Below are 19194 nucleotides of genomic sequence, written 5' to 3'. Positions count from 1 at the left end.
CTAATGTAGGACAATGAATTTTTCAAAGGCTGTCTGTATCTCAACATGTGTGTAGTCAAGCACACCCTGCACTATTGGAAATCCTGCAATAGGGTAGAACATCTGCTGCCCTGACAATTGTTCCTCTTTTCTGTAAAAATGAATGAAGCATGAAGGAAACACTAAGAAAAAAATCTGCTCTTGAATAAATTGGATACTGTGTTGTGAATAATTCCAATGCAATCTCCACTGTGATCTTGAAAGGACCCTATGGCAAAAAGTAATCAACACAACAGTGACTGTGACTTTCACTGCTATAAATACAGTAAGGAGATTCACTGAAACAGTGTCAAGAAATGGAACAATGAACTCAGAGATCATTGTAATGCCCTACCTGCTCATTTCCACACACAATACTCTTCAAAAAGATCAGAGTGATTTGTTCTTATCCTACAAGTTTCTCCCAGAATATGAGGCTGTTTTGAATCAACTATTTCTCTTCCTTTGTCAAATCAATGGTCCTTCACCAGAAGGACAATAGTTATATCTCGCCCCATCAAGGAACATTGAAAAGCACTGATTCAATAGCAGAGACACAATACAGATTTTGAACCTATTCTTATTAGTTCTTAGTTCCACATCTAGCAGAAGTGTTTGGTTAGGGAGGATGGTTCCATTGATTCCTGATTAGTTTTTATCTGCCCCAAATAATTGACAAACTTTCAGGAGACTTAGGTAGGTTTTACTTTCTAAAATGAGGATGGAAGATTGTCTAGCTTTCAAACTAGATTATTAGATCATTTTGATATTGAATATGCAATAGATTTCTCGGAATTCAGGTATGATCTGTCAAACCTTAGGAGTAAAAATACTTTATATGTGGCGGAAATAGTATATATAAGATTAACAGATGAAAACTACTTTCATTTCATGGCGTTCAGTGGCGAACACAAAACTTTAAATCGGTTGTAGGCCTGGGACTTCATGTGTGTCCCATCTGGGTTCTGAGTGCGGCCCATGAGACATTTTGTTAACTGTTGACCATGAGACATTTTGTTCATGGTAGCAGAGGGCTACCACATTCCACTGGTTTCCATCTGGGTAGGATATTTCAGACCGGTGTGACTGAAGTGATACGCACGTAAAGTAATAATAATAATCTTTATTATTGTCACAAGTAGGCTTACATTAACACTGCTAAGAAGTTACTGTGAAAATCCCCGAGTCGCCACATTCCGGCACCTGTCCAGGTACACTGAGGGAGAATTCAGAATGTCCAAATTACCTAACAAGCACGTCTTTTGGGACTTGTGGGCAGAAACCAGAGCACCCGGAGGAAACCCACGCAGACATGGGAGAACAGGGAGACATTGGGGGCAGTAGGGTAGCATGGTGGTTAGCATAAATGCTTCACAGCTCCAGGGTCCCAGGTTCGATTCCCGGCTGGGTCACTGTCTGTGTGGAGTCTGCACGTCCTCCCCCTGTGTGCGTGGGTTTCCTCCGGGTGCTCCGGTTTCCTCCCACAGTCCAAAGATGTGCGGGTTAGGTGGATTGGCCATGCTAAATTGCCCGTAGTGTCCTAATAAAAGTAAGGTTAAGGGGGGGGGTTGTTGGGTTACGGGTATAGGGTGGATACGTGGGTTTGAGTAGGGTGATCATGGCTCGGCACAACATTGAGGGCCGAAGGGCCTGTTCTGTGCTGTACTGTTCTATGTTCTATGCTCTAACGTGCAGACTCTGCACAGGCAGTGACCCAACCGGGAATCGAACCTGGGACCCTAACACTGTGAATCAAAAGTGCTAACCACTTCTGTTCCGCCCAAAGAGCATTGACTGTGAGAGCCGTGTGCCTGCTCTCCATTCAAAGTGTAATTCTTGTTTTATTCTACTATTTTATGTTGATGACAGTTCTATTAATGCAGGAATGATTGAGCATTTTCTATAACCTGTTATGAAATATTCAGCATTTTAAAAATGTTTTCAATTCTATTCATGGGGTCATAGTTAGTGAACATGTCCAATTTCAATCTTTCAGCCCACTTAGGTGAAAGAGGGCCACTCCTGCTGCTCACTCACCAGCCTAGGTTGCCTATCATAGCTCTAAATCATGACTCCATTGATATAACTATCAAGGCATGTAAATAAAGCACATATCTATTGGGGTCAAAATCAACTGTCTTCTTCTGTACAGCTGCTGTATCTATTGCAAACACCTGCCCTTCGCTTAGAGTTTGTCCTGAAACTAAGGGCTGGATTCTCCAGTCCCCTAGCCGTGTGGTTCTTGGCGGCAGGAGGCGCGCCGTTCGCTGGCAGCAGGATTCTCTACTCCCGCCACTTGTCAGTGGGAATTCCCATTGAAATCCCTCCACACCACTGGGAAACCCATGTGCGGGGCTGCGCTGTTGGTGGAACCAGAGAATCCAGTCGCCAGCAAACAGATGGAGAATTCTGGCCTAGTTGTGGGGAGGGGTGCAGGGAGGGAGGCTCTGTCTACCCTACACATGGTCAGTGACATAATTAGGGGTGTAGCCAATGAGAAGAACCCCTGAGCCTGAAGTTCCTGCATTCCACCTGACAATGTAATAGTGGATTGGTAGACCAAATGGAAACAAGTGCAACTGCTCCCTGAATACTAGAAGAGGAACCTACTTGATAATCCAATTCCAGTTTGTGTCCTGATTTCAATACGAAAATCAAACATTTACAGGTAAATTCCGGCCTCTTTACAAAGAGGGCAGGGTAACACTCAGAACTTCTTCCTTGGGAGGGAAGTGGAAACATGACCCTTGGAATCTATACTGCTCATCACATTTTACAACATCCCTGGGCAGTACGGTGCCTAAAATATGCTCCCAAATGCACAAGCTCGCATGTAGAAATTTACATTTGCTGAAATGATAATACAGTCGCAGATAGATACAACCTGACACTGCCATAGAATGTTAGGGGCCGCAGATAGTCAACCTCGTTGTTTTTGCCCTCAGCTATGTAATGGAGAATGAACACCCAGTACTTGCTTCTGCTTCAGAGATTCTAAATGTGTTCCTTTGTGCATAGTAATAAAATTCACTAATACTTTTAAAGGGAATTTTCATGGTCGAAATATAAATTGGATTTTCATTCTGTCTTTGAGAAAAAGCAAAATCTTTATTCGTCCTAGGGTCAGAAATGCTTTGGAAGCAATTAAAAGCGCTGCTATTTCATCGTTATTTTCAATGAATTATTCTTCCTGGCTTTTTTTTTTACTTCATTTTTTTCCCTCCTGTTCCCACCCACGATTAATCATTTCCTTCCTATCTCCAGTGAGCCATGATGGTCAGCCGGCAAACAGCAGGAATCAGCTTTCAGTGGATTCCAAACACTTGCTTCTATTTGAGGAGATATATTTTCCATTTGTGTCCAATTCCTTTTTTAAATTTAAATAATTTGATGGCATTTTAAACACTGAGAAAAGGAACTGATGAGTGACTATGGATTGTGGATAACCTCCAGTTCTTAATGAACTGTCTTTAGTTTTCAAGTTTCTCACCAATACATTGCCTGTTTTTCTGGTATGCATCACTGGAGGCTGTGAAGAGGGACCAGCAGCTGAAACAAACAGAAAGCCTCTTTGTTTTATCAATGGACCCAAATAGGGTGGAAATAAAAATCTCTATCCGTGTTTAACTGAATATAGTCTCTTAAATTCCCTTTCAAATAACTGTTAGGTGCCATTTATCAGAAAACGGAACAGTGATTAAGAGAGAACCACGACACACGCTTTATTGTTTAATAAATGAACCACTATCTCATCTGTAATAGTGAATCAAAGGAGCAAGAAGTGTGAGTCCGCACATACCCTTTCCACTGCCTTTTTCATCAGTCTTGCACTGATATCTTGTTACTTGGTTAGGTATGGTTCTAGTTAATTTTCTTCACCAGCTTTTCATATTCAATATGTGAATTTTTTTTTGTCCAATAGGTATGGATTTGGTTTGCTTGATGCTGGGCGAATGTTGAAGGCGGCCCTTAAATGGAAAGACCTGGGTCCTCAGAAAAAGTGCGAGGTTATTTTTGACCCTGAACTGCAAAGGTAAGTTCTCAAAACAGAATCATAGAATGCTACAGCACAGAAGGAGGCCATTTGGTCTGTTGGGTCGGTACTGTCTCTCTGCAAGAGCAACTCAGTTAGTTCCACTCTTCCCTGCGTTCCCCATAGCCCTGAATTTTTTTTTTCCTTTGGTGCTTATCCGATTCTCTTTCGAAAACCACGATTGGATCTGCCTCCAACACAATCCCAGGCAGCGCATTCCAGATCTTAACCAGTCTCTGCGTAAAAACGTCTTTCTTCAAGTCAATAATGTTATAAGTGTCCTCTGGTTCTCGACCCTTCCACCAATGGGAGCAGTTTCTCTCAGTCCATTTTAGCTGTCTAAAGATCTCCATGATTTTGAACACTTTTATCAAATCTCCCTCAACCTTCAGTTCTCTAGGAAGAACTGCCCCGGTTTCTCCATTGAGCCACATAACTACATTCCTTCATCCCTGGAACAAACCTGATAAATGTTTTCTGCGCCCTTTCTGAAGCTTTCACAGCCTTCCTAAAGTGTGGTGCCGAAATTTAAATACAGTGCTCCAGTTGATGCTGAACCAGTGTTTTCCTTGTCTTTGCACCACGTGCCTCTCTTTATGAAGCCCAAGATTCTATTTGCCTTTAACAAATCTATGTTGGCATTCCTTAATTAACCTACAGACTCCGTACTGGTGAGGGTGATGATTCCCCTGGGGAGTGTAGTAAGAGCCATGGCACCACAGGTGACTCAGCTATATGGTGGAGCAGGAGGAAGACTGGGAACACAATAATCACAGGTGACGCTATAGTTAGGAGGAACAGATACACATTTTAGCAGCCACATACTTGATTCCCTGATGGTATTTTGCCTCCCTGATGCCAGGGTCAAGGATAGTAAGAAGTCTTACAACACCAGGTTAAAGTCCAACATGTTTGTTTCAAACACTAGCTTTCGGAGCACTGCTCCTTCCTCAGGTGAGGAAGGAGCAGTGCTCCGAAAGCTAGTTGTTTGAAACAAACATGTTGGACTTTAACCTGGTGTTGTAAGACGTCTTACTGTGCTCACCCCAGTCCAACATCCGGCATCTCCACATCAGGGTCAAGGATGTCACTGAACAGCTGCAGAATACTCTGAGGTGGGGAGGATAAACAGTCAAAGATCCAGGTCCACATCAGTACCAATGGCATGGGGAGAAAGAGGTACTGTAGACAGATTTTACAGAGCTCAGCAAGATACCCAGCAAGTGATACCTCAAAGGTAGAAATCACTTCATTATTCATGGTGCCACATGCACATAGGAACAGGAGATTCCTGGGATATTGGGAATGGTTCTGGAGAAGCTGGAGCCAATCCAGGCCTGATGAGTTGCACCTCAACAGAGCCTGGAACAATGACCTCATGGGTAGTTTGCCAGTGCCGTTGGCAAAGATTTAAACTAACTTGGCAGGGTGATGGGAACTAGGATACAGCATTAGGAAGAAGAAACAAGGTGAACCGAGACCAAGAGCACCAGTCACAAATAGTGAGGTGGGGTCAGACTTAAGAGGGAATGCAGTAAGGTCTAAATAGATTTACACTGCAACTATGGGAATATGAGGAGTGTGATAAATACAGTTGGTGAGCTGCATGTGCAAATAATCACACAGGAATAAAATGGCAATGGAAAACTGGCTCAAAAAAGAGCACGATTAGGAACTAAATATTCCTGGATAAAAGGTGTTCATGAAAAATAGGGAACGTTGGAAAGGAGAAAGGGTGGCAGTATTGATTAAGACGAACATTACAGTGCTGGAGAGAGAATATATCCTGGAGCAATCAAGGGCAGTATCTATTTGGGTTAGAGTTATGAAACATTAGGAGAACAATCACGCTACTGAGTATATTCTATAGGCTGCTCAAAAATTATAGAGAGGTGCAAAAACTATAGAGTAGTGATAATAGGTAACTTAATTATCCTAATCTAGACTGGGATAATAGTGCAAAAGATAAAGAGAGGAAGAGTTTCTGAACTGTTTTCAGGAGAATTTTCTTGATCAATTTGTTTCTGGTTCAAGAAGGAAGAAGTTACTGTGGGATCTGGTTCTGGGGGAAGAGGGTCAAGTTGATCAAATGTAAGTTTTGGTCCATACACATATAGGTATATATTAATCACAGGTAATGAATATAATATATCCTGCAGATCACTATGAAAATCTGCCAATATCTTAAAAGATAAGACTTGTGAATTCCCTTTTCTTGTGGAAAATAATCAGATCATTTGTTCTGATCTTAAATAGGTCCTGAGTAAGTTTTTTTTACGCATTCTAATTTTAACCTAAATTTTTTTAAATAGCCTTATGGTATACAAATCCTTACAGTTACCAAGGTAACCCAGGCCAGAGATACTATTAAAGTAAGTATAGCCAGAACATCAGACTTATCCGCACCTCCCACTTCCCCACAGATTTGCAGGTAGTAAAAACCTGCATTAAGCCACAAGATTGATACTTTAGCACTGTGTTGGCTTATCTCAACCCAAGCATTGGAATTGATCTCAATGCTCCAGGGTTCGAGAGGCCAAAATTGATCAGGATTCCTTTTCTTGATCTCTATCCACTATCACAGCAATAAAAGTACAGGACAGCATCAGGCTCAACTACAATTTACCCCTCAATCAAACAAAACTGTTGGCATTTTGAGGATGCGCCTGCCTTTTGGAGGAAATTGCTCAACTGTTGTTAGTTTTCTCAGATAGCATAGTTTTTTTATTTTGCTCTTCGAATCTGGGTACCGCTTCTGAGGAATTAGAATTCCTTCAGTGCAGTAGTCAGCCAAGAACTTCACAGCATCTTGGACCTCTGTGTCCTTTGCTTATCACTCAAGACATTATAAATTCCAGAAATAACTTGGCACAATTACTGTGACACCCTTTCCAATACAACAGTACCAAAGGTGCCAATTTGACCACTTATAAACTGCTAAAAAAAGCTATCCAATTAGTCTCACTCCCATGCTTTTGATCAATTGTTTTCTCCTCTTCAAATATCTGTCCAACTCCCTTTTGAAAGTGAATCTGCTTCAGTCACCCTTTGTTTTATGAAGTGTGGTTATTTCTTGTAATGTAGGAAACTTGATGCTTTAAGTAAATGGATCTTTCATGATTTCAGTACATCTCAAAGCTCTTTACAGCCAATAAAAATACTTTTAACGTGTAATCACTGTTGTAATATGTAGGAAACAAGTTGTGCACAATTAGCTCCCGCAAACAACCATCTTATCAACCAGATAATCAATTTTTGGTGCTGTTTATTCAAGGATAAATTTTGGCCATGACACTAGGGATAGCTCACCAACTTTACTCAGTGAATTGCCATGGGAGTTTTTAACACTTTCCTGAAAGAGCAGAAGGGCCTTGGTTTAACCTCTCATCCAGAACACAGCACCTCTGACTATGTAGCACTCCCTCAGCGCAACACTGAAGTGTCACCCTAGCTTTGTGCTCTTGTCTCTGGAATGGTATTTGAGCTCAAACCTTCTGCTGTGGAAGCACAAGTTCTACCAACGGAGCCATAGTTGACATTCGGTTCAGAGCACACCAAATAAATAAAACACTCCACTGTTATTCCCTTCATGCCAACCTATGCTCCTCTCCCCACTTGCCCACAACCATTCATAGCCCCTTTTGTAAACTTAGTGCCACCTCATGCCAACCCATTACACCAACCACCATTCTTTACCCTTACACCTACAATTTCAACTCGCTCAATATCCACCATTGGCAATATCACCTCAGAACCCATGCTAAGATCAGATAAAGTAAAGTTAATAAGTGTCTACTGAAGACTTCAGTATTTCATTAAAAAAACTCTAATTGATAAAAACCCATTCACTATATTTGCTAATGCTCTGGGGACACCGGTTCAAACCCACCATGGCAGCTGCTGGAATTTAAAAGCAAGCTAACACTATGACCACGAAACCATGTTGCTTGCCATAAAACCCATCTGGTTCACTAATGTCCTTTCGGGAAGGAAATCTGTTGCCCTTCCCTGGCCAGGCTTAGATGTGGCTTTGGACCCACAGCAATGTGATTGACTCTTAACTACCCTGAAATGGCCCAACAAGCCACTCAGTCCATTGGTAATTAGATATGGGTAACAAATGCTGGACTTGCCAGCGTGCCCACATCCCATCAAAGAATAAAAAACTTCTTCCAATCCCGTATAAAAACAAACACTGCAATTTATTGTCCCACTTCAAAGAGTCTATAATCATTTAGAGCTGTCAATCAAACAATGAACCGAGAGGCACTGCAGTATGATAATGGAAAGCTGTGAACCCTCAGCCTTATGTCAATACACAGAATGAAACAGCAAGCACCAATATTTTAAACACTGCAGTTTCCCCCCACAAATATTTAAAGGCGAGTTTAAACATTCTTTAAAGCTTGACAGTTCCCTTTGACAGCTCCAATGAGTTTGACAGTGCCTGTGAACTTGATAGTTCCAAAGGGATTATGTACTTTTTACACACATTCATGTCCACTTTTAACAATCCCAAAGGGCACTTGAGCTCTCCCGAAGAGCACCTTACCATTGCCAAAGGGCACCTGACCTCCCAAAAGATGTCCCCAGACTAAATTCAAAAGCTTACCTGACATTTCCAAAAGGGTTCCCCAACTATTGAAGAAACTGTGCTCCTATCTGCACACGTCAAGTTTTCCACTCATTGCCAACAAAATCTGACATGACTGCAAGTGGCTATTGTTTTATGTGGGCACCTATATCTGTAAACCATGGATGTGAAATTTGGATAACATTGGTCAAAATTTGGAAATCATCCCCATTCCCCTTACCTCTCTGAAAATTGTAGGTGTGTGTTCCGGGACAGGACATGCAGATCCGGGCCCCTGCAGCCATTTTCAAAACAACAGAGAGGCTCGCCATCTTTACGAAAATGCAGTCCTCATCACCTCAGAAAGAGCCAAGATCAAAAAGTTGTTCTTGGGTGATTGCACACATGGACATTGCCACTTTGATGACATATTAATGCACTATGCCATCAAGCCAACTGTCCAAGAAACATCCCTATTCAGGAGTAGCTTTGCTTTTTCATCATACATAACAATGGTTGATGTAATTTAGCTATTGCCATTAATATACAGTTTCATCTAATCAGTCCTAAGAGGCAGCTTTAATCAATGTTGAAATGTGTACGTATTAAAGGAAAGAGTATGGAAATGCAAGGGGACAATAATCTGGAATCGAGACTTAATAATTCTCACAAGTGACCTGCGTTGTTAATAATTAATCAATACCAACCGACTGGCATTTGAAATGTAAATGTGATGGATGAAGGCATGACGCTGTCATCAGCAGAAAATGATGTGACTAGAATAGGTAACATGAAGTCCCCAATGACTGGAGAATGCATGACTGCAAAGGTAATACATGCCATCAGATATCATCCCTAGCAGCAGGTAATTATTGCCTTGACCTGCAACTCACTTTCAGGCCTCTTTCCCAAAGGAGATAAAAAACAAGACCAAATGTTTCAAAGATTCAGGAAAAAGGCAGGGACACCATCTGACTGTGCTGAATCTGTTCAGCCTAATCATAATAATCGCTGATTGTCACAAGTAGACATCAATGAAGTGACTTGAGAATGCCTTGTTTTCTTTAAATAATGCTGTTTTTCTAAAATTGCGTTTTCTTTCTCTCTCTCTCTCTATTGCCTTGAATCCTCTAGAGCTATTCCTGTAAAAGGTTCTCTGACACTGAATCTGACAACAAATGGGTGCATGGGTACAGAGAATGAAATCGACATACTCGAGCATGTACAGGTGAGAGAGTCACCAACAAACACAATTTTCAGCAGTCCAACAATATTGTATGAGGTCCCAACAAATGGAGCAGGCAGTAGCTGACATAAACCTGGTCGTGCATGGTCAGAATGCTTTGTGTAACACCAACAAATAATTTTTTATGTTGAAAATTTAATGTTGTATATTAAATCTGACAGATGTGCAACAACAGGACAATTGTGCAATGCAGTACATCCAACCTTCTGGTCATGGGGGCGAATAATAGAACTGTTTACGCTGTAACCCAATCAAAGTTTGAAAATGTATTTAGGAGCCAACATGGACAAAAATCTGTTTTGTGAAGTATTTAACTGCACTGGTCTTCACTCATTTCATTGGCGGGCAAATTGATGAGTTTAAGGATATGAAATGTTTTGACTGAGAAATTTAAAATTTCCAAGACAACAGTCATATTTATTTATAATTATCCTGTGCTTCTTTTTATCGATTGCTAACAAGGAGACTGATAGTCATACATTTTGTTTCATGCAGGAACGAATCCAGTGTCACTTGATTCATTGGGTCAAGTTTTTACTTTCTGTAAAAGGGAATGTTTTCATTCCATGGTGATGTAATTTCCTGAGTAATAACATTGGATTGCGATCCTGGTGTCATCACGCTGGTGGGCAATAATGCTGGAGGTGGGTGGGCCGCAAAATTGGGAGCCTGCCCACCATTTTCAAATAGATCATTAACAGATAGGTAACCTCATTAGCAATCTAACCTCATGCAGTAATACATTTTGGCTTCAATAATTCATTCCCAGTGCATGAAAAATCCCAAGTAGAAATTTTTTTTTCATGGTTGCTTGTCAGGGCAGATATAAAGGCTGACGTTGGGCCTGTGTGTGATTTCAGCAGGAGAGACTGTTGAGATGTTGTTGACTTGGAATAATTGGAAGGTAATCCATGGCCATTACCAAGGTTTGTAACCATTCATTTGTCCGCAAACTTGATGACTTGTGATTTAGCTACACTGCAGCAATGCTGATCTGAGGAATTTGGGGACATACATCCTCCAATGAGGAGGAGAGGAGGAAGAGAATGAGAAGGAGAGGAGGCAGCAGGTACAACCATGAGCGACCACTACCAGCAGAGAAAGAAGGGACTGCTGACTGCAGGTAGCAGCAGCCACAAAGCTATGGGCAGTGGCCTTACCCACACAATCTCCCTATCTGCAGCTGGCAGAGACACATTGTCTAAGCAGACTCCAGCTTTCAAGAGTGACCGTAACTTCAATTTGTAAGATGCCGGCCAAAGAGATAGCGTTGAACTGTGTGGGGAGACATCAAATGTGATTTGCCACAAAAGTCACCTTGGCTCTGAAATCTTTTCCCTCAGGCTCACTTCATACTGTGTGTGATGAAATCTGTGGCATAACACAGCCTGCAGTGTACCATTGCATCAAAGCCTTCACAGATGTGATGTTTAGACTTTCAAGACAATACATCTCCTTCACCACTGACTGCAATAATCAGAGTGAATGAGCCAGAGGATTTGCAGCTATTGGAGGTTTCCCGAGGGTGCTCAGCACGATTGATTGCATCCATGTTGCCATAAAGACACCAGCAGGCCAGCCTGGGGCATTTGTTAACAATAAAGGCTACCATTTACTGAACACGCAGTTGGTGTTTGACCATGAGCAGGTCTGTGTTAGGTACTTAGGGAGCAGACATGATTCCTACATACTCAGGAACTCCCAGCTGCCAACCAAGTTCTCAGGATAGAAGGATGACAGCTGGGTGACAATGACTACCTTATAAATAAGTGGCTGCCGACACAAATGCAAAATCCTAAAATGGTTGAGGAGCACCAGTATAGCGAGAGCCATGACACAAACAGAGTCATCATCAAGTAAATGTTTGGTCAGCCTCAAGCTGAGTGGTATAGCAAAAAGTACAGTGGATACTGGAAGTCTGCAGAGGGATTTGGATAGTTGAAGTGAATGGACTAAGGTCTGGCAGATGGAATACAATGTTGACAAATGTGAGGTTATCCATTTTGGTAGGAATAACAGCAAAAGGGATTATTATTTAATTGATTAAATATTAACATGCTGCTATGCAGGGGGACCTGGGTGTCCTAGTGCATGAGTCGCACAACGTTGGTTTACAGGTGCAACAGATGATTAAGAAGGCGAATGGAGTTTTGTCCTTCATTGCCAGAGGGATGGAGTTTAAGACTAGGGAGGTTATGCTGCAACTCTATACGGTGTTAGTACAGCCACACCTGGAGTATTATGTTCAGTTTTGGTCTCCTTATCTGAGAAAGGATGTACTGGCGCTGGAGGATGTGCAGAGGAGATTCACTAGGTTAATCCCAGAGTTGAGGGGGTTGGATTACGAGGAGAGGTTGAGTAGGCTGGGACTGTACTCGTTGGAATTTAGAAGGATGCGGGGGGGGGGGGATCTTATAGAAACATATACAAATATGAAGGGAATAGATAGGATAGATGCGGGCAGTTTTTCAACTGGCGGGTGAAAGCAGAACTAGGGGGCATAGCCTCAAAATAAGGGGAAGTAGATTTAGGACTGAGTTTAGGAGGAACTTCTTCACCCAAAGGGTTTTTAATCTATGGAATTCGCTGCCCAGTGAAGCAGTTGAGGCTCCTTCATTGAATGTTTTCAAGATAAAGATAGTTTTTTTTTGAAAAAGAAAGGAATGAAGGATTATGGTGTTCGAGCGGGAAAGTGGAGCTGAGTCCACAAAAGATCAGCCGTGATCTCATTGAATGGTGCAGCAGGATCGAAGGGCCAGATGGCCTACTCCTGCTCCTAGTTCTTATGTTCTTATGAGTTTTTGCTGCCTAATGAGGACAGGAGGAGCACTCCGGTACTCATCATCCAGAGTGTCCCTAATGCTGGTAGTGAGCTACGCTCTCTACAAGCTGGCACTCCAGAGAGAGAATGCCCTAATGGAGGAGAAGCCAGGAGAGAGCATTAAACTCTGATGAGGTGATCGAGAAGAGATTACGGGAACCAGAGCTGGCAGATGTCAGGGAGCAACTGGATGGTCAGGATACATGTAGGGCTTTAATCCTCTGGAGTTTCCAGTAACTCTGACAATTGAAGCTCATGCACTGTTTTCTTCTACTCCCTCCGACTCCTGCAGGAAACCAGTCCTCCTTTCATGGAAGTACAAACAGGACAATCATCTTACTCCCCTGGTTCCAACTTCACATTCACATGGGACCACATACAGAATCCATCTATATCCATTAGTTCACACTGCAAATAAACCAGTGTTCTTTTCCAGGATGATCAAACAACACATAATTTAAGAACAGATGACCTTTTTGGCCCTTTGGAATTGATTCAAATTGTAAACTCACCAATATACGCCAAAATATAACTAATATGGGGCCTTTTCGATTCTGTTCTGGGTGCTGCAGCATGGTGCACCCTGACCTGACTTTCATCTGCCGTTCAAATAGGTTGTTGACTTTAATGCCCCCTTGTTTGCGATTAATTTTGTTGGCCATCTTCTGGTCACCGAAGGGCATGAGGGCCTTGGTGTAGTGGGAATCTCCAGCACAGTGACAGGAGGTTCTTCTGTTGCCACAGCCCTGAAAGATATCTGTGCAAATGGTAGAGCAGTGGAGGACAGGCTGTCCTATCGAATGTGCCCCACATGGCATCAGCTCCTGCTCGCCTTTGCCATGAGATTCTTTGGCCTCTCCCTGTTTTCCTGAGAGAGACCAGGTGCTGGATGTGACTCCAGGGGTGGAATTCTCCGATGCCTCGCAAGGTCGGGGAATCGCCCGGGGCCGGCGTAAATCCCGCCCCACCGTGGCCGGAATCACGCCCCGTCGATCGGCGTGCCCCCAGCAGCAATTCTCCGGCCCGCGATGGGCCGAAGTCCCGCCGCTGACAGGCCAATCCCGCCGACATGGTTTAAACCACCTCTGTGCCGGTGGGATTGGCGCCGTGAGCGGGCCCCTGGGGTCCTGGGGGGGGGGGGGCGCGGGGTGATCGGACCCCGGGGGGGTGCCCCCACGGTGGCCTGGCCTGCGATCGGGGCCTACCGATCGGCGGGCGGGCCAATGCCATGGGGGCACTCTTTTTCTTCCGCCGCCGCCACGGCCTCCACCATGGCGGAGGCACAAGAGACCCCCTCCACCGCGCATGCGCGGTGGTGACGTCAGCGGCCGCTGACACACCGGCGCATGCACGGACCGGCGAAGGCCTTTCTGCCAGCCCCGACACCGGGCGGCGTAGCGCCAAAGGCCATTGGCACCAGTTTTGGTGCCATCGGCGGAGCGGGAGCCACTCCGGCGCGGGCCTAGCCCATTCTCCGCACCTTTGGGGAGGCCCGATGCTGGAGTGGTTGGCGCCACTCCACTACGCCAGGACCCCCCCCCCCCGCCCCGCCGAGTAGGGGAGAATTTCGCCCCAGGTTCCTCACTCCCTATCACCCTGGCTCTGAGCCCTGAGTTCAGAGGCTGGGTGATGCAGTGCAGATCAGAATGCAGCTCAATGATTGATTTTGCAATCTGCTGTGTTTGACCCTTCAAGATAGTCGTTAATCTGTCAGTGGAAGAAGCTGTATGTTCCATAGAGTAAGTGATCAAAGGGCCCATGGCCTCAAGAGTCCAAAGTTCCAAAGAACGTGCAACATCTCTCGTATCTCCAGCAGATCTCCATTCCATTCACATTGGATGTCCAGTACCTGCTGCCTTATTGATGTCTCCAGACACTCTTTATCCAAATCTGGCTCTCCTCCAGAACTCCTCTAACAGCCAGAGGCCTGTTCCATCTCTGTCTCCTACTGTTGCACATGCAATTGTGATATGCCCTCACCAGATTGTGGTTCCTTTGTTCTGAGGAATGATTCCCCACTGAAGTGCTGGTATCTGCACTGGTGCTGGGTGTAGAGCAGTGATTCGCTGCTGCTGCATCCGAGAATTCCTCTTCCTCCTCAGACGCTAGTGCTGGACTCTGGGGGTTTCAGCGTCAGCAGTCGATAGTTCACTTTTGCGGGAGACAAAAATAAGGAAGCTTGCAGCGCATTCAACTTTCCAAGAGTGTCCAAATAGACACACTTCCTGATTGGCAACACATAAAGCATTATGAAATGTATTGTATTTCACTGGTGCCAACCTTTATTCAGTTATTTCTCACTGGTGCATGTGAGTGTTCTCACGCAGGTAGCCTCAATGGCTCTTTAATAAAAACATACATTGCAAAATGCACTCTCCTCTTAGCCATGTTAAGACATATCTCTCTCAGTTGCACATGTTGCCCTTTGCAATCTCACCACCCCAGGGGCTCCATCCTATCTTGGCTCTCCCAACGAACCAGCGCAACCCATTAGCAGCAAGCTGCAAGGTCTCCACCTCGATTGGTGTTAAGAATGCTAGATTGAGCACACCACCTCCAGTCTTCAAGCTTCCATAATCATTGTGGGCCCTCTTATTCTGTGAAGACAATGTGGCATTGTAATGATTTGGTATGTACTTCTCAATAATTCCTTCCGTGACAATCCAAGTTGATGCTACTACTGGGCGGGAAGGTAACTTTTAACAGAAAACAAACATATTAAACATGAAAAGTTTGACTATAATGAAATACTCCTTCTCTTCCACCTATCTTCACAAATGTACACAACTTTTAAGGATAACACAGGTTACAAAATATATCTTATGCTATAATTCTTCTCAGTAAATAAACAATCCCAGTAAACCAACAGATTAACAGTGATCAGACACACCCCACTTTGAAACCAAGTAAAGGATGCCCCCCATCAAACTTTTGTGTATTTCTCCTCAAACCCTCTCAGATGAATATTACTCTGTGAGACAACTGGGCTCATTGGATTCTGGCTTCCACACAAATGTTTTCCCAAACTCCAATCTTGAAAATACACATCTTAGAATCTCTTCCAAACAGCTGTATTCCACAGCTGTTTTCAGCAAGGATCCACTTCCAGGTTTCCACCTGTCCTTCAGTAATCCTCTGCTCTGAATTGTCCCATACATTCAAGCCTCACACAATCTCTCAGGTACTCATGCCATGCCAACAGATTGTTACTGCTTCACAGGCTATAATAAGATGTCACCAAAATTTTGATTCACCTCTGATGCCTGGCTCCCCACTTTAAATCTGGTTCTTATAGCTATCTCTTTAACTAAAGGCACTCTCTCTGCCTTTTACTTTAATTCTAATGAACAGTACCGCGTCACATTCCAGTTCCTTTGACTTCAACCTTCCTGGGAATTCTCTTGTTGTATCTGCTAAATCTCAGGTACTTTTCCAGTATATCAATCAAAGTTTTAACCAGGTGTCCTTAGTTGCAAGTTGGACAAAGGACAAACACAAGTAAAGGTTCAATAAGTTTATTAATAATATTATTATTACACCTTAAATTACCCACATAAAACAAGAGGATACCCCAGATTCGAATATACTACCCGTAAAAATGGCTTGGTAGGCTATGGATCTGATTGCTGGAATTCCTCTGGCCCATCTTCACAAAGGTGGTTCTCGCTGGCGGTGTATTCCTTGCTTCCCTCCTTCCTTCTGGTCTGGTCAAGGTTTAGTCTGGTGTTATCTTGTCTTCACTTCTCCGATCTGGTCAAGGTCATCCCGCACACAGAGGCTTTGCTGCCGGTGTATCTGAGATGCGTACCTTTATTCCCTTCCATCTCCGCCTTTCCATAAACTTCTTTGACTTCCAGACAATGAGGTCTTGAGAGGGGGTCCCAATACCCAATGGGTTTTTGATGTCTGTCTGACAGGACACCGGGGCCCGCCCCCAGGTGTCCATCTCCATGGTGTTGCTTGCATGTAACCTGTTGACATATAAGGTAACGGCGGGAATTCTAGGTGACAGAAAGTCTGGCCCGATTTGGGCTTCTAACAATAGGCCAGGGCATTTCAATGGGGTGCGATGACCTCCTGCTGGGTCTCAGTAGAGTGCGATGATCTTTGATGAGTGATTGATGGGACAGGACCAGACATGATTCTGTGTCTTTATATATTTGACCTTTGTCAAGTCTGGCTTGCCCCAGGTTTGACTGTGTTCGATTTTAATATGCCCAATTCTTTAATTTAGGATATCCAATTTAATCGGCCTTAAAACCAGGCCCTGATTATATTGCCACACTCTTTTCATTCCCTGGTCCCGAGAACAAACTGTTATTTAGTTTTTGAGACTTGTTTTCTTCCCATTACTTCATTGTCCTGCTTCTGCATCTGGCAGAGCTGTGAAAGCTTTCCTCTCTAGCTGTTAAGCTCCTACTGCCTTGGGTTCAGTTAAAACTAAACTCAAAAAGTCTTTCTAACTTAGTCCTTGGTTGCTAAGCAACAGTTCAGTCCTTCTCTAAGCTCTGTTTGTTTTTCACATTATAAACTCAAACCACAACACAGACACAGTTTGAAATCAAAACTCCCATATATGTAACCTTTGTTTAACATGAATCTAACTAGAGGTTTAATCCTTTCTCACACAGAAACACTAAATTAAACTCATTTGAATCTCCACCTTATATCTAATATCGAACAATACAAATATAGATCACTTAAAACTACCTCTGCTTCCTGACACTTCATCAGCCCTTTCAGAAGTCCGCAAGCTCAAGAATTTGCAGCGTCAAATGGCTATGTACCTTTCACACACTTCCAAAATCTTCTCATCCCCGCGCCACCCCCACAATAACCCTTTCATAGGCCTAGTAGATTGGAAAATGTCATTGAAGCGCTTCTGGCATTGCATCCAAGTCTGCCTGACGACCAGTTCCTTATAAGGTAAGCCAACCTGGGGACGTACTGATCCTTTGGGAGGATTGTAATTCACTAGTGCCTCTCCTTCAGTAGAGGTAAATTCAGTTTGGACCTCATTAGGTTGACTCTCGACTTACGAAGGTGCATCCGTGCAGAGCATTTCCCTACTTCCCCGTGGAACATTACAGGACTCTTCCTCGGGGTAGCTTGCTGCTGAATTACTTTCATCCACAGCAATATTAGTGACAGGCTGCCGCACTGGGTCTCTGTGACATTCTCTCCTTCTCAAATGGTCCAAGTATTTCTTTACCCTTATTCCTTGGACATCGATTTCATACGACACTGGACCTGTTCTGGCCATGACCAGTCCAGGGTTCCAATTCGGACCAGCACCAAAATTCTTTACATGAACCAAGTTGTCCACTCAAATGTTCTCTCAGGTTTTCTCGAGTCTTGATGTTTCTTCTGTGTGTTCTGTTTACCTCCACCCTCCCTGCCAAATTCGGAACTCAACAAATGAAGCACCTGTGGTAACATGAAGTGTTGTTCAATAGCAGAGTAGGTAACAGAGCAGTTTGGTTTATAGAGAAGCTGATAACTGTTTCTTTATGGAAGCTTTGGCTGTTTTGATGGTTCTCTCAGTCAGTCCATTTGAAGCAGGATGGTAGGGAGCGGTCCGAATATGTTGAATGCTGTTGGTCCTCAAGAAATGCTGGAACTCATCATTAGTAAAAGCAGCCCCATTACCTGAGATGAGCACTTTGGCAACCCGTGGGTGGTGAATGTCTGTTGCAATTCGTTTGCCGTTGCTGATGAGGTTGTGGGCTTCATTTAGTGCATTTCCAAACATAGGAGTGAGCATCTATGATGAGAAAAAACATGGAGGCTACGAATGGGCTCACAGAATCAATGTGTAGTCACACGCGTGGTTGACTTGGCCACCCCAGCACAGGAAAAGGTCCATCGGCCCTCCAAGCCTGTACTGGTCATGGTACCACCCTTGGCCAAAACTCTTTGCACTTCCTAGTGCCAGATCCCTCCATACCCATCCTATCCATGTGTTTGGCAAGATGCCTTTTGAACGCCGTTAATGTAGCTGCTTCCACTACCTCCTCTGGCAGTGCATTCCAGGCACTCACCACCAGCTGTGTAAAAAAAACCTGCCTCGCACATCTCCTGTAAACTTTGCCCCACGGACCTTAAAACTATGCCCCCTGGTGAATGACCCCTCCACCTTGGGAAAGAGTGCCTGCCCATCCACTCTATCCATGCCCCTCATAATCATGTAGACCTCTATCAGGTTTCCCCTCAACCTCCATCGTTCTAATGAAAACGGTCCAAGTCTATTCAACATCTCCTTCTTTTGGAGGAAGTGGTGGAAGCAGGGACAATAGGATGGGAATAGAGGGATACAGACCCCGGAAGTGTAGAAGATTTTAGTTTAGACGGGCAGCATGGTCGGCACGGGCTTGGAGGACCAAAGGGCCTGTTCCTGTGCCGTACTTTTCTTTGTTCTTTGTTCTTTTTGGAAGAATGTTGCCAGGGCTAGAAAAGAGTCGTTACAAGAAGAAATTGGATAGGTTGGGGCTATTTTGCTTGGA

The 19194-nt window shown here is 43.8% G+C and overlaps 1 protein-coding gene across 1 annotated transcript in view; it reads left to right on the top strand.

Moving 5' to 3' along the window:
- The window catches only part of LOC119977336 (PC3-like endoprotease variant B), a 1015536-nt gene that overhangs the window by 918497 nt on the left and 77845 nt on the right, over nucleotides 1-19194 (top strand). Inside the window, exons 14-15 of the mRNA XM_038818121.1 lie at nucleotides 3941-4051; nucleotides 9759-9852. Of these exons, the coding sequence (XP_038674049.1) occupies nucleotides 3941-4051; nucleotides 9759-9852 (205 nt within the window). The remainder of the gene's footprint in view (nucleotides 1-3940; nucleotides 4052-9758; nucleotides 9853-19194) is intronic.

The sequence above is a fragment of the Scyliorhinus canicula genome, chromosome 14, assembly GCF_902713615.1.
Source record: "Scyliorhinus canicula chromosome 14, sScyCan1.1, whole genome shotgun sequence".
Taxonomy (NCBI): Eukaryota; Metazoa; Chordata; class Chondrichthyes; order Carcharhiniformes; family Scyliorhinidae; genus Scyliorhinus; species Scyliorhinus canicula.
The sequence above is the reverse complement of the archived record's forward strand: the minus strand, read 5'-3'. Positions and strand labels throughout refer to the sequence as shown.